The sequence below is a fragment of the Micromys minutus genome (genome assembly GCF_963924665.1).
Source record: "Micromys minutus genome assembly, chromosome: X".
Taxonomy (NCBI): Eukaryota; Metazoa; Chordata; class Mammalia; order Rodentia; family Muridae; genus Micromys; species Micromys minutus.
In genome coordinates, this window is record NC_137970.1 from 91,874,524 (window position 1) to 91,889,444 (window position 14,921).

General features: G+C 40.9%; 2 protein-coding genes across 6 annotated transcripts in view; one reads left to right on the top strand and one right to left on the bottom strand.

The window, feature by feature from the left end:
- Window positions 1-606: 606 nt before the first annotated feature.
- Window positions 607-7,670, top strand: ZBTB33 (zinc finger and BTB domain containing 33). Its single transcript, XM_080910630.1, has 2 exons — window positions 607-743; window positions 2,894-7,670. Exon 2 carries the CDS (start codon window positions 2,896-2,898, stop codon window positions 4,933-4,935), a length of 2,040 nt encoding a protein of 679 aa, XP_080766756.1. The 5' UTR covers window positions 607-743; window positions 2,894-2,895; the 3' UTR covers window positions 4,936-7,670.
- Window positions 7,671-7,895: 225 nt separating this feature from the next.
- Window positions 7,896-14,921, bottom strand: part of TMEM255A (transmembrane protein 255A) — a gene marked incomplete at both ends in the record, with an annotated part of 50,796 nt that continues 43,770 nt past the window's right edge. For 4 of the 5 annotated variants that reach the window (XM_080910375.1, XM_080910378.1, XM_080910376.1 and 1 more), the window contains one exon: window positions 10,142-10,306. In XM_080910375.1, the coding sequence (XP_080766501.1) occupies window positions 10,142-10,306 (165 nt within the window). Of the gene's footprint in view, window positions 7,980-10,141; window positions 10,307-14,921 lie in introns of those variants that run through there. The other variant, XM_080910377.1, reaches the window with a different exon arrangement.

A 14,921-nucleotide genomic window follows, 5' to 3' on the forward strand; every position in this document is an offset into this window, starting at 1 on the left:
ATCTTGTCATCCTACAATTTGAATTATTATGAGTTATATTTTAATATGCAGATTATATTCAAGGTGGCTGATCATCCGTGCGACAGGCTAACATGGCAAATTTCAAACATGGAAAAGAAGTGAAATCCATACAACCTCTGGACCTTTTTAAGCCCTGGGGGCTTACAGAGAGTTTGAACAAACAAGACTAGCTCCCCTGCCACTCCAAACAGCGTCATCAGATCGGTCCCTTTCCCACCCAGCTGTGCTCTCTGAACATCTCACACCACTTAAAATGAGCTTCGCGGTCACGGAAAGAGCCGAAGGCGGCCTCGGGCTCTTCCGGACAACCCCGGGCTGCTCTCGGAAGAGGAAGGCTAGGGCGGACGCCACGCCTCCCAATGCTGCGCCCTCTTTTGGTAAAGTGGGGCGTCCAGAGCAGCGCCCGTGGAAGCCGCTTTGACGTCGGCGGAAACTGGAGCAACATTTAAAGAGGTAGCAGAGGCGCTGTGGAGTCCGGCAGCTTGGGGGAGGACTCTGACCCTTCCTCGGCCCCGGGGAGGAGAAAGCGGCCGCCCGCGGAGCAGGTGAGGAGTGGGCTGGGCACCGGGCCGGGGACAGACACGGAGTCCACCGGCGCCTTCCATGCCCTGGCCGCGCCTACATTTGCGGTCGCCTCACTTGAACCAGGAAGCAGAGGAGCCCGAGGCCCGGCTCCTAGGCTCTTTCTTTGTGTGGGTCCGGGAGCGCTACAAGAAGAACCGGTAAGGCGCGGCGTGGTCCCCTTCACTGTCCAGTGCCACAGGCACCCGGTACCCTTGGATAAGCCTTAGGGCGTGGGGGACACTGCCAAGTACCCACTTGGCTTTCTCCCTCTCCATTCTGCCGCCTTGGTGGGGGGCGGGGAGGGGGGCCTCTTTTTCCACCTCTCTGCTAGTTTGATTGGGCTTTACTATGGGGCCCATCCTCCTCTTTAGACCCCTATTTGGATTCAACAATGCTTACCGTGTCACATGGCCCGTAACCCCCAACAGAGTACCCTCAAGAGCTAGGCCTACTTTCTCCAGCACCCCCTCAACCCTCCTGCCTTCGCTCTGCTGTTTGCACCTCCATCTCTATTTGCAAGAGGCTCGCTTTTTCAAATGAATTGGCATTTAAAAACTCAATTTCATCTATGTTGAAAGGAAGAAGAGGGAGATGGTTGAAGAGAGATGTTCAGCAGCTGCAGGGAGCCCTGTGTTGTTGGTTTGTTTCACCCTCTGGCCAGTGGCTTTTATCGCTTCCTCTCTTCCGTACTGTCACCAGCCCTCTAAACCAGTAGCTAGAGATTTGTTATACAATGCTGTGAGATGTCAGGTGGAAAATCTCTCCGGAGGAAAGGGTTGAGACCCACTTGGGTTGATCCTGGGCTAACCCTGACCAGCTGGATACCTAAACAAAATGAAACCAGCTTCCAGTATCACCTAGACACCTGGATTTGAATCATTCCCACGTTGGAAAAAAAAAAAAAACATATTTTCCAATGGTAAAAATCATGTGACCATATACAGAAACCTCTCCACTTCAAAGTGGTTTCTGTTGAAACCTTAATATTTTGGATTGTTGGCAGATTGTGATGAATACGTTTATGATTGCCTGTGATTCCTTGGTGCTGTTAAAATGGAATAGCTATCATGTTTTTAATTCTTGCCTTTTTGACTTTTGCCCATAGTTTGTTCTTAAGTTATGATGTTTTATATACAGAGATACTGTTGCCGCCCTTGTATGTTTATGTGTGAGTGTGCATGTGTGTATCATAAGTACCAGGTGACAGTGACATTCTTTAGTAAGGTATCAATAAGATAATTCTTTACCATATGTACCTAGCAAGGAATGAATGGTTAATGCATAATATTCATATGTAACATGTTTTGTGTTTATAAATATTTTAATATGCATATGGACCCTTTGTACTCTGGGTGCACTGTTAAGTGGATAGCTTCTGTGAAATGCAAAGAGAAAGTGTTTGGAGTGTCACCTAGCAAAAGCCCTTGCTATCTTCTCTTAGTAATACTGCCTGTTGCACTAAGTTGCTGTTCTGGTTTTCACTAACGCATTTGAAGAGAACTAGGTTCTCATACTAGTGAACACCATTTTTTACCAACAAAATATGTTTGCAGGTTTTCCATAAACAAGCACCGAGGTGGACCGCTTTCCCTTCCTGCTTTCTTGTTTCTTCAGGAGAATATGAGCTGCCTTTATCTGGTGCTCTGTTTACCGTGCATCTCTGAAGGGGGGGGGGCAGACTAGAAGGGGAAGGGGTAGGTAAAAATCATGGGAAATTATGAGGAGGTAATTGTCAGTGTCTGTAATTGTCCTTGGCTGTGAGGGTGACATTTTGATTAGGATCTAACTAATAAGATTATAGCTGAAACTGAAGAGAGTATACATTTCAGACTTGATATTAAACACACTAAACTGCTCTGGCATTTAAAACGTTCATTTGAGGAAGTAACTTGTATGCTGGATGATGAAGACTTTTTTTAGAATTAAAAATTCTTATCTCTTGAGGAACACTAATATCACATTGGGACTAGGAAAGTGAATTCTAACTTTAAAAGGGTGATTTATGGAATGGCATTTTCCTGAATTTCGAAGGAAGGTGCTAACCAATGAGACTGTTGTTCAGATCTGCAGGGCAATTGGCAATTTAAAACTCTCTGACTTTTCTCCGAATAAGTCCAAAGATTTGACACACAGTCAAAAGCTAGTGTAGGTAAGCAGCATATTTAAAAGTCAAGATTTAGACCAAATTTTGATTACAATCAAAACTACTTACCATGTCTGTGCCTCACATTCTGAGAATTGTCCCATACTTTGAGTTTTTTTTCCTCCCTAATCCTCCCCTTCTTTCCCTTTTCTCTTTCCCTTATAGGCATGGAGAGTAGAAAGCTGATTTCTGCTACAGACATTCAATACTCTGCCAGCCTGCTGAACTCCTTGAATGAACAGCGTGGCCATGGACTCTTTTGTGATGTTACTGTTATTGTGGAAGACCGAAAATTCCGGGCCCATAGGAACATCCTTTCAGCCTCGAGTACATACTTCCATCAGCTCTTCTCAGTTGCTGGGCAAGTTGTCGAACTGAGCTTTATAAGAGCTGAGATTTTTGCAGAGATTCTGAACTATATCTACAGTTCCAAAATTGTCCGGGTTAGAGCAGATTTACTTGATGAGTTAATTAAATCAGGGCAGTTGCTAGGAGTGAAATTTATAGCAGAGCTTGGTGTCCCGCTCTCACAGGTTAAAGGCATATCAGGTACAGCACAGGATGGTTCAGCACAGGATGGTACAGCACAAGATGGTACTGCTGAGACCTTACCTTCTAGTTCTAGTGACAAAAGCCTTGACATAGAAAAGTCAAAAGATGAAGCCCAAGATAATGGGGCTACAGTGATGCCCATTATAACTGAGTCCTTTTCTCTATCTGCTGAAGATTATGAAATGAAAAAGATCACTGTTACTGATTCAGATGATGATGACGATGATGTCATTTTCTGCTCTGAAATTTTGCCTGCAAAGGAGGATTTGCCAAGTAACACCACAGCAACACAGGTCCAGCCTCACCCAGGTTCTGTTGCTATTTCAGAAGTGACACCTTGCACTAGCAGTAACTCTCCCCCTGTAACAAACATCACACCTCCTCAACTTCCCACGCCTGTGACAACTCTAAGCCAAACACAAGGAAGCGAAGAATTGCTAGTGTCTTCGGCTTCAACACATCTGACTCCTAACATTATTTTGTTAGATCAGGCTCCACTTACTGCACCACCAAGTGTCAGTTCTCCTCTCCCAAATCATATGTCCTCTTCAATCAATTTACTTGTACAGAATCAGCAGACACCTAACAGTGCTGCTTTAGCAGGAAACAAGGCTGAGGAAGAGGAAGAAATTATAGATGATGACGATGACATCATTAGCTCCAGTCCAGAATCAGCAGTCAGTAATACTTCTTTGGTCCCACAGGCTGATACCTCCAAAAGTACCACTTTCGATGGATCAGTGACACAGAAGATGCAGATTCCTATACTTCCTCAAGAGCCACCTTCCAATTCCTTAAAAATTTCAGATGTAATTACTAGAAACACTAATGATCCAGGCTTAAGGTCAAAACATGTAATGGAGGGTCAGAAGATCATTACGTTAGATACAGCTACTGAAATTGAAGGCTTATCAACTGGTTGCAAGGTTTATGCAAATATCGGTGAAGATACTTACGATGTAGTGATCCCTGTCAAAGATGACCCTGATGGAGGGGAGGCCAAACTTGAGAATGAGCTACCAAAAACATCTGGCACTGAGCCATCAAACAAGCGTATGAAAGTAAAACATGATGATCACTATGAGTTAATAGTAGATGGAAGGGTCTATTACATTTGCATCGTATGCAAAAGGTCATATGTCTGTCTTACAAGCTTGCGAAGACATTTTAACATTCATTCTTGGGAGAAGAAGTATCAATGCCGTTACTGTGATAAGGTATTTCCTCTCGCAGAATATCGCACCAAGCATGAAATTCATCACACAGGGGAGCGAAGATATCAGTGTTTAGCGTGTGGCAAATCTTTCATCAACTATCAGTTTATGTCTTCACACATAAAGTCAGTTCATAGTCAAGATCCTTCTGGGGACTCAAAGCTTTATCGCTTACATCCATGCAAGTCTTTACAGATCAGACAGTATGCATACCTTTCTAATAAGTCAAGTGCTATGCCTGTCATGAAGGATGATGCTATTGGGTATAAGGTTGATGCTGCTGGAAAAGAGCCTCCAGTAGGGACCACCTCTGCTCCTCCTCAGAACAAGTCAATGTTCTGGGAAGATATTTTTATTCAGCAAGAAAATGATTCCATTTTTAAACAGAATGTAAACGATGGCAGTACTGAGTTTGAATTTATAATACCAGAATCTTACTGAACTCTTGGAATATCAGGAAGTTTGGGTTGTATTAAGGGGCAGGGATTTCAGAAGACCTGTAAAACAAGTCAAGGTGAAAACATGTTAAGTTGATCTACCATGTCCTCTGAAAGTAGACTAGTTGCATTATTCATTTTTAGAAACAGTTTTTCCTAAAAGTTTGAGTAGAGATTGAACACCCCTGAAGTATCTGTATAGTTTAGCTTTCAGCTCATCTAAAAAGGTAAACTTTTAAAGGTGCAGGGACATAGTTTTCTGAATAGATTTTGAAGAAATCTAAATGTTCTTTGAAAATTACTGGAGTTACTAATATACCCCAGTACAGCTTCTAATGTGCCCTTTCCAGGTTAACACTCTCCTGCTGATTTTTCAGTTTTCTTAATGTTAAGACTAAGTGCGTTGTGTTCTCTATGGCATAAGAAGTGATAAACGTCCGAAAGTTGTGCTAGTAAATATCAGAGTGAGTCCTCACTTGGTAGTTTATTCTGTCAGTCCAAATGGAGATCAGCCTTCTGCCTCTCTCCCACTATGAAATAGCCACGTGAACAAGTCTCTCCTATGGAGGCTGAGTTAGTTTTGGCTAACCAGGATTAACCATTGCTTATATTGCCATACTCTGATTTTGATGGCTAGGCCACTGTCTAACATTGACATATGGTGCTGGGGGAGGGAGAGCCAGCAGACACAGCAGTGCAGACAGGAGGCTCTTTTGTGCTTATCTTTGCTCTTTTGCCTTTATATGATAGCAGCAGTAGAGCTGAATGGAGAGCTCGTTTTGTTAATCATGTTTAAAAAATGTTCCCACAAAATGCTGTGAATTTATTATATGAAAGCCACCAAATGCATTTGTATATGTATGCTAGTAAATGTTGATATTCCATAGATGAGCCTTGGGGGTTGGAGGCTGCTGGCACGGCTTTTTAAATGCTCATGTTAGACTCTCCAGTGGGAAGTTTTCATCTTGAGTAGTTTGAATAGCAATCTAGAATTGTCATTTCAACAAGGTCTTTTGAGTTTTTTTAACCCCTTAAAATAAGTTCCAATCCATGTGCAAACTGCTGCTGTATTATAGCAGAAACCATAACTGGAATACTGCAGGCATGTCGCTTCCTGTTTATTTTGGTAATAATACCAGATTTTCTCCTTTTAAGATGGCACATATTTAAACACTTAAAAGAATTTAAGATTTACCCAAGAGCTGGTAATAAAAGAAAGCAGGTTGGAACAGATATATAGTTTAAGCATTTATAACAGATTTAATACAATTCTGTAAAAAATTAACAATGTTTTGCAATGGAAAAAAATAATAGATAATGAAAATGGTTGTTGTTGTATAGTTGTTAGTCATTTGTGATCTTGCTTATATATTTCTTAGTTCAGCATAGGTATTTTTATTCCCTGTATATTTTTGTCAATTTCTTGACATTAAACTTTAAAGCTTTAATCATACTTTTTCATATGTAGGTCATCATTCTGAGTAAACTAGGTGTGAAGATAAAGTTTTAAGTGTATCTTAAGTTGGTAGCTGAGGGTATCAAGAATCAGCATTTGCAGTAATACAAAGGAAAAGGGTAGTCCCCACTTTCCGAGAAGTAGAGTGCTGGCCATTTATGTTTTCTTTATGGTAAGCTTAGGCCTGCCATTATAAGCTAACTCTTAGAAAACTTAAAATCACTTTATAACTCAACTGATCACCGCATTCATTTCCTTTCTCTGTAGCTACTGATGGCACTCTCTTTTGAGTATTGCTCGACAAAAGGTTCTCAGTTGAAATGTGAGTTTCACGAATGCAGTCTCAGCAGTTAGACATAATTACGTCTACCAGTGTTAGTGATAATAATGATGTTTTGGTGTCAACTGCTAGGTAAAGTCAGTTTGTCATAATAAAACTTCCTAGTTCCTCCAAGCCTGTTACAACAAACTGGGAATTGTAAAATGAAAATGATCTGTTCTGAATAATACTGATAAAATGATTCACCTCTGCTGCTGTGCTCTGTCAGTCTTTAAGAAGAACTTTTCAACTCTGTGCCTACTGAAAAGCAACTTCTGGAGTTTGCAGGGAGAAGAAGAAGTAGGAAGTTAAATTGTAATTTTGCCAGGAGACTCTTACATGTGTTTGGGGATCTTTTTAAAATAACTTTATATATCCAAAGTTGAGAGTTTATTTTTTTTTTTTTTTGTAGAGTACTCTTCTGGACAATAACTTTTTACTCCTAGCCATATTAGATTGGAATTTTGTAGCAAAATGCTGTTTAAAAATCTACTGTGAATATGTTTTTTTTAACTTAGCTTTCTGACTACTGATTTTTCTATTTTTCTTTCAAGTTGGCTTCAATTTTGATCAATTGCTAAATTATCTGTAGTTATTTTTGGTAGACTCTATTTGAAATAGTAAATTTGTTCAAAGAGCAAGCAAACATTTTTAAAAGATTACAGCATTCTTGCAAGATTAAATGGAGACACTTTGTTACCATTTTGGTGGTCACTGTCCTTCACACAGAGTCACTGAAGATTTGTTCCATTGGACTAAAAAGATAAAAACAAATGAACCCTGCTGTAGGCATTTAAAATGTTATAGTGTGTGTATTTTGAGGAACTCAATGTAAATTCAGTAGCACTGGCCTCTTTACCTCTGTTAGTCATATGAAACCTTGTTCATTTCCCCAATTTCTGTAGTTTTCATATCTGTACAATCTTCCTTATCATGACATAAGTTCTGCTTTCATTAACCATTATCTGATCCTAGCTCATAGAGTTTATGACAAAATAAAACATATGCATTCTAATTTTTGAGTGAATTTTTTTACAAGATTGTGGTGAATGAATTATAAAGGCTTTCAATCCTATTGTTTTGTGGGGTTTTTTTTTCCCATAGCAGGGGAGAATCTGTGTTTCTGATGACAGTATGGCAGAAGTTGTCATTAGGTTTTGTGTTTTGGTTAAGCATGTCCCATTGTTTCTCAAACCATTTCAGCTAAAAGTAAGTCAGTATTGCAGGTTGTTTTAGGGTACCTGCTGTACTTTTGTACACACCACAAGAATACCTGTAAGTGGATAAGGAGGATAATTTTATTAATTTGAAACATCACAAAAGCTGTCTGGGTTTCCAACATGGCAGTGATACAGATTTTAAGCAACATCTAGTTAATACAGGTTTTAAATTCATATTTTAATATTTCATGCCCAGTTCAATACTTTAAAGCAGAATTGGGAAGAAAGCAGTAAATGTTATAAAATGCAGTCAAGATACTTTGGAAATACAAATTCCTTGATTACAGCAAATTTTTTGCAGGAGAGTGTAGCAGCAAATATTAATTTTTCCTATGGTAGCATGCACTTGATATAATTCAATGTAATAAAAAAAAAGCTGCTCAAATTAGGTGTTACAAAATCTATAGTTTTAAGTTATTTTGTAAAGTAAAAAAAATACATAGAAATGAGTCATAGAATCTCGACACTTTAAGAAATGTGATCATTAAAGATATGCTTTGTAATGGTGCCTTTAAAATATACACATTCACTAAAGCAAGGGGCAAAGTGTAAATGGCAAGAAAAAAAATCCTTAGATATTTGTGTAAGTCAATTGATTATTAATCCTTTTTGAAATCCAATAGAATTTTAGTGTGTTCAGAACTGTAAAAAACCAAACAGTAATGTTGTGTAACATAAAAGGATTGTGGTCTTTTGGATTTGAAGTCTGGATAAGAGAATATGACACTGGAAGTTAAAGTGAACAGTGAGTGCACTTGTGCCTTGGTGATTCTTGATGAGCAGGTGTCTACAAGGTAGATGGGAGCACCAGCATTTGTCTGCTACCTCCAGCCATCAGAGGTGGGAGGCAGCGAAATGGGCTGGAAATGTTTCCAGTGTGTGTTCTTGTGTTTGCAGAACTGTCTAATTAGGCGTCCTCTGTAGCTCCTGTACTTTTACATAATACAAGTGTAGGATTATCAGTCTTCTTTTAAACCATCTCTCAGGTTAAAATAAAATCCCAGTGAACGTGTTCATGCTGGAGTGAAGGCATGGGTGCTGGAGTGGTTTTAACTCATCAGCTTGGTGGTTTGAAGCTTTGTACAATTAAAACAGCTATATAACTACCACAATGTGCCAGGTGGATTTTAAATGTGTAACACTTAAGAGTTTGCCGAGTTGGCTATATTTGAGGTCTTGAAGACTTGAAATGGCATTATGACATTTTCATAATCTTGAATTGAATGCTGTCACAATTGATCTCAGAAAGAAAGGACCAATAAGAGCAGTGGCATTAAAATACAGATGAGGTTTCAGTGGTGGGGTGCAGGCCCGTGCGCTTGCTGGGGTTAGAGCACAATAGCTGAAGATTAAGTAGTCACAAAGATAAGTAACAGGTCATACCACGACCCAATCTAATCTAGCATTTTTAAACTCTGAATTTCAACGTAAGATTTATATCTCCAGTAGCAAATGTGTTTTGTAATAATGCAACATATAGTAGGAACGAACACTGTCTCCTAGGTTGTCAGATGTGTATGGAGATCTACTGAAAACAGCACACAGGTTGCTCCGTATTTCAGTGCTTCTCCATCAGCCAGTCCCGATCTCTTACCACTCAGGATAAGGGACTATTGAACTTTTCCCCTTAGGAGGTACCAGTCACAAAAGCTGAGCTGAATGATCACAACAGTTATTTTTACAAGAACAGAGTAAAGATATGGGCAGCTTTTTTTCAATATCCAGACACAAGCAAACAAAAAGCCAGGACTTTCTGTATTGGAACCACTGTGTAGCCCAATCAGCCAGGAAGTTTTCTTAAGAGTGACATTAATGGCAGGGAAAGATAGAGCCTATAGACCAGGTGCTATCATAGTCATCTACCAGGGGCCGGAGGATGACAGTCCTTTACATCAAGTGAAGCAGATGGCAGCCACACTTGTACTCTACAGAGGTGGAGCATCGGGAAATGCAGATCCGAAGAAGCCACACTTCTTGCTGGACTGGCTCCCCAGCCCTGTTTAGTGAAGTTCCTTTCTTGGAAGTACTGGGTTTGGCCTAACCAATCCTACCCTTCCCTGATAATGAATAAGCTTCATCCCTATCTTTCCCTAGCTTGGCAAGCTGTTGTAAAACTTTATGTAGAAGAGTCACACTTTAGATGTACCCTACACACTTCCACTAGAGCAGAAATACAAAAGCCACAATAATCTCAATAGCCGACAGGCATTCCTCTTTAAGGACTGTAAGGTGGTGGCTTCTCAAAAGGCGGGTAGTAGGGTGGAGAATAACGGGGTGGTGCACTGGAGGACCACATGTAGCTGGGTGAAGGAGAGGGCGATTGGGGCTCCTGCTCGTCCGAGAGTCCAGAAGGAGGAGAGGATGGAAAGACACCGGAATGCTGTGTAACGAAGAGAAACAGCTCAGCCAGTGAGTTTGCAATTCCTTCCCGATCCATTACTACTTAACATGAATGCACACCAAATCTGTTCCTATTTAGGAAGATAGCACTTAAATCTTACAGTGTTGGTAAAGGGCATAAAACAGCCCCACATTAAGTCACTCAGGCTAAAAACCCTGGGGATTACCCCCCTTGCCCCTTTAACTCTACATTTAGACAGTTACTCCATCCTGTTGTTTCTGTGTGTTGTGTCATTCAGCCCATCAATTCCTCTCTCCTAAGCATTACAACTAGTCTTTCAAAATGCCTGGGGCTTTAAGAATGTTTAATAGGTTAAGTAACTGATCCCCAGAAAAACTTCTGTAAGAATATGTCATTGGGAAGTCTAGGGGGTCATGTCACAGACTAAAACCGATGTTTAGACAGATCAGTTGGTTTGCTTGGTTGGGTCCTGGGGTGTGAAGTCCTGTTCCATATAAATTACCATTCCTTCCATTACCCATCCACACCATAGCTCAGAAAACAAGGCTAAACAAAGGCATGGAGGTGAGAAAACCAATGATAAGAATGAGGAACAATTTGTCAGTTTATCAGAGAGACTAAGAATTTGATTTTGCTCTTTGTTGTCTAACTTTGGGGAAAGAGCAGCTATATGGATTTTTTTTAGTCAATCTATCGAGATACTGAAGGCATAATACTAAGTATGATGTCCCGAACTCAGACAGAAACCCCATATTCTCTCTCACATGGGGATACTAACCTGTAAAAAATGGAGGGGGACAGTTAAAGTGTGGGGAAAAACCTCGCCAGAGCCTCGCTCTAGTGTGATTGGACGGAGTTACAGCAGCAGTAGGCGTTAGGAAACCAGTTCAGGGTCTCCCAGTCAGATAGGAAACCTGCAGCTATTCTGTGTATCTTTTTAGAGCCACTTACACTACATTTTATCAAGAATGCAAGTACTAGTTCAACACAGAGGTGAGGTGGAAGGGGGGGTGTCACACTTTGGATCACATCATCTTTCCAATATCTGGCCAACCCTGACATGAGGCTTCCAGAGCGTGAGACTAGTTGGCAGAGTCTCATCCCCAGGCCAGACGTCCACACTCCTGAGAAGACCATGACCAGAGATTCCTGGGTTCTGTATGAGACACTGAAATATCTGAATCTAATGTTAGGACTGAAGAGATTTGCCACCCTCCTCTTCCTCCTTCACCCTCCGGATTTTCTGGATAATAACTAAATAACTGAACTAGAGAACCTAGAGAAACTATAAAAGCAATACAAACTTCAGAGAGTAGACCAAGAGACGCAAGATGTCTTCCTAAGCTTAAACTGCCCCCTCCCTCCAAGAAGATATCCTTTACTAAAACAGTCCAGTTTATGTCATTTAATAACAGGTATGTTCTAAGAAAGACCACATTGCTAGATCACTGGGCAATCGTATTTACTTACAGTGTGTGAGTGTGGTGTCGGTCCTGTTACTATCCTGCCCTCAGCACAATAAAATGTGAGTGAAAATAACCCCTTCCTAAGCTGGATGTAGTGACAAAGGCCTTTAATCCCAGGTGGCAGAGGCAGCCTTTAAGGTGACTTAAAGGTCAGCCTGGTCTATATACAGAGTTCCAGGCCAGTCGGGACTGCATAATGAGACCAGATTGCATAAAAAAAAAAAAAAAAAAAAAAAAAAAAAAAAAAAAAAAAAAAAAAACAAAAAAAACCTGACTCCTTTCTTGTCAGTTACTTTATCACAGCAATAAGAAAATTAAGTAATACATCCTCCCTTTCTTCTCCCTTGTTGCTTTCTTCTAGTAAGAATGTTCCTCTTAATCTCTTAATCAGAGAGGAAAGGGAAACCTACAAAGGCAAGAATCCCTGTGGCTGAGCATGTATATGGCATTCTGTCCTAAATCCCACTACAGAAATGGCAAGAGACAGCAGGCCACTTTTAGGTGTTCATGGCCACAGAAGGGAAGAACATGTCCGTCCCTTCAGTGGCGCTGAAGTCACTTGCTTCCTGAGAGCTATTCACAGGCTCCAGTGGGTGGCAGCTGCCGTGGGTGGCAGTTGTACACCGATAAGAAAGAAGCTAGTCCAATGGCCTTTTTGTACACAGATAATAAAGAAGCTAGTCCGATGGCCTCTGGGCCCTCGGTTCTCAGTTTCATGCTGGTAACTAGCAGAGGGGTGGGCGGCAGACACAAGGTAATCCTCATTTCCCTCCGAGATCAAGACTGGAAATCTGGAGGATAAATGTGAAGGTTCCTGGCAGAGCTAGGGTGCTCACTGGCTGCAGTCCACATACCCTTGGGGGTTGGAGAAGAAAAAGGCCCACAGTTCCAGTGCATAGTTTCTTAGCAACAGGCAAGCACCTTGGGAAATACTTGGCTTTGTTGTAGCTGGAGAACTGGCCTGGTGTGTTTTGGTTCTTGGGTAAGAGTTGAATTTTACTGATGCTTTGAGTCTCTGCACACCACAAAGTACAAGGAACATTTAAGTAGCCAGCCCACTATTGCCCTAGTCTGTTCTTTCTGAGATGCATCCAAGGCCTGGGTGACCTGCAGGCCACCCTCTCATATGCCTAAGAGGGTACATAGTGTACTCTAATGGCACTAAGCGGGAAGCCATCCTTCCTGAACTCAGAAATCTCCCCTCACTAGCCGTGTCTGTCCACATCTTTCAGTGTCTGTGCACCTCTCAGAAGATAAACACACCTCTCATTAGGAGGTCCATGAATATTTTACTCCAAAAGATTCCCTGGCACTACCAAGTGACAAGGACTTCAGAGAAATTGTGTCTCAAAAGGAGGTGGGGGGAGGACATTCCAGGATTTGTGTTTTGTTTTGGTTTTTTTTGTTTGTTTGTTTTTGTTTTTTAAATATTTCCCCTACATTTCTGCCCTTGAAATAAAAAGCTGACAATATGGATAGAAGAGCAGATAAAAGAAAGAAGAGAAATGCGGAATAGAAAAAAAAATAGGACAATAAAGGGAAACGTTGAAAGGAGAGGGGAATAAAAGTCAGAAACGGCTTTCTGAGCTTCAAGGCAACCTGTACCAACTCCTCCCACCCCCACAAGGTTGAAGCAGTCCTTTCATTAAATGAGCTCAATTGATATGAGTCATTGTAACGGCTTCAGTGACACAACATGTACTTTCAGGTGCTGAATAAAGAATATGAGCCACGCCATTTGCATTTTTCATAGGCTCAGGCTTTTGGACTTAAAGTTGGCAGTTCAGCAAATGGACAAGAAAAGGACGAGTTCATGAGGAAAGGAGAGGACCTGACATTCCAGACTGGGACATATGACTGGGAATCTCTGAGGTTTTAGATAAAGCTACACTGAGTTCAAATTCTGCAGGAAAAAGTAGGAACTGGTAATGCCCTATAGGATGTGGGATTCACAGAAACCAAAGGAGTCCTGGGGAAATGATTTCAAAAGGCCAGAGAAGTGGCACTGGGAGGATGAGTGAGGAGGCTAAAGTCATATCAGCATACATCTGACAGTACATCTCAGCGCACATCTCTCTCAGTGTGCATCTCTCTCAGCGTATGTCTCAGCATATAGCCTCCATATTTTGAAGTATGGGAAGTTCATTAACTGTGAAGACACAGTGAAATGTAAAACTGAATGAGCCTGTCACCTCATACTCAGGTCTCACAACTTTCTGAGGGCCAATTGACCCAAAACAAACCCTTGCCTGTTTCTGACCATAAGAAATGTTTCCCAGCCTTGCTAGCTGGGTTATTACACAACAAGGGCATGGTTTTGAGAGACTAAAACAAAACCCTGTTAGGGGCCAGGGAGATGGCTCATTCTGTAGAAGCACTTGCCACCAAGCTCAATTTACACACACACACACACACACACACACACACACACACACACACACACACAGCACACACACACACCAACACACACACACACACACACACACACACATGCACATGCGAAATTCACTAATTTAAACCATGAATGTTTGCCCTCATTCTTCTGTTCACCTCAGAGTAAAAAGGGAATAGAAATGGTCAAATCACAGAGATAACCCTATTTAGAAATAAACAAAATAAAATCTTTCAGAAGAAAGTCATTTTCAACCTAAGAAGAATAAGATCTCTAGCCTCTTCTAGCCTCTTTTTCTCTTCTTTCTTTCTTTTCTTTTCTTTTTCTTTCTTTCTTTTTTTGGACGAACTAACTAACAGAGTTGGTGTAAATTTTTAAACTATGTTTTAATTTATCTAGGATCATATGCAAACATTCCCAAGCCTGTTGGATATTTTATTGGAAGACTGGTATATTTGGAAATAAAAGAATCCTCAACTTATATACTAAGTTGACAACTTACATATTTATATACTAAGTTCTAGAAAAAAATAAAGTGAAACTATTCTCTCTAAGACCTATACCATAAAACTTCATAGGCTTCAAGTAGAAAATATGAAATAGAGCACGAGCCTAAGAAAGAACTGGAAATGTACAGAAAGCAAGCATCTGAGTGGCCCCTAAATTGGGAAATGGATGGGGCAAGGGAGCTTCTTTCAGGGGAGATCAACTTGATCATCTAATGAAACGAGTAAAAGGGACTTTTCTGAAACCCACAGGGGGGAAAACAATAAAA

Bases quoted from the DNA above. Each gene is read 5' to 3' on its own strand.
- ZBTB33 (XM_080910630.1), top strand. From the start codon at position 2,896: ATGGAGAGTAGAAAGCTGATTTCTGCTACAGACATTCAATACTCTGCC.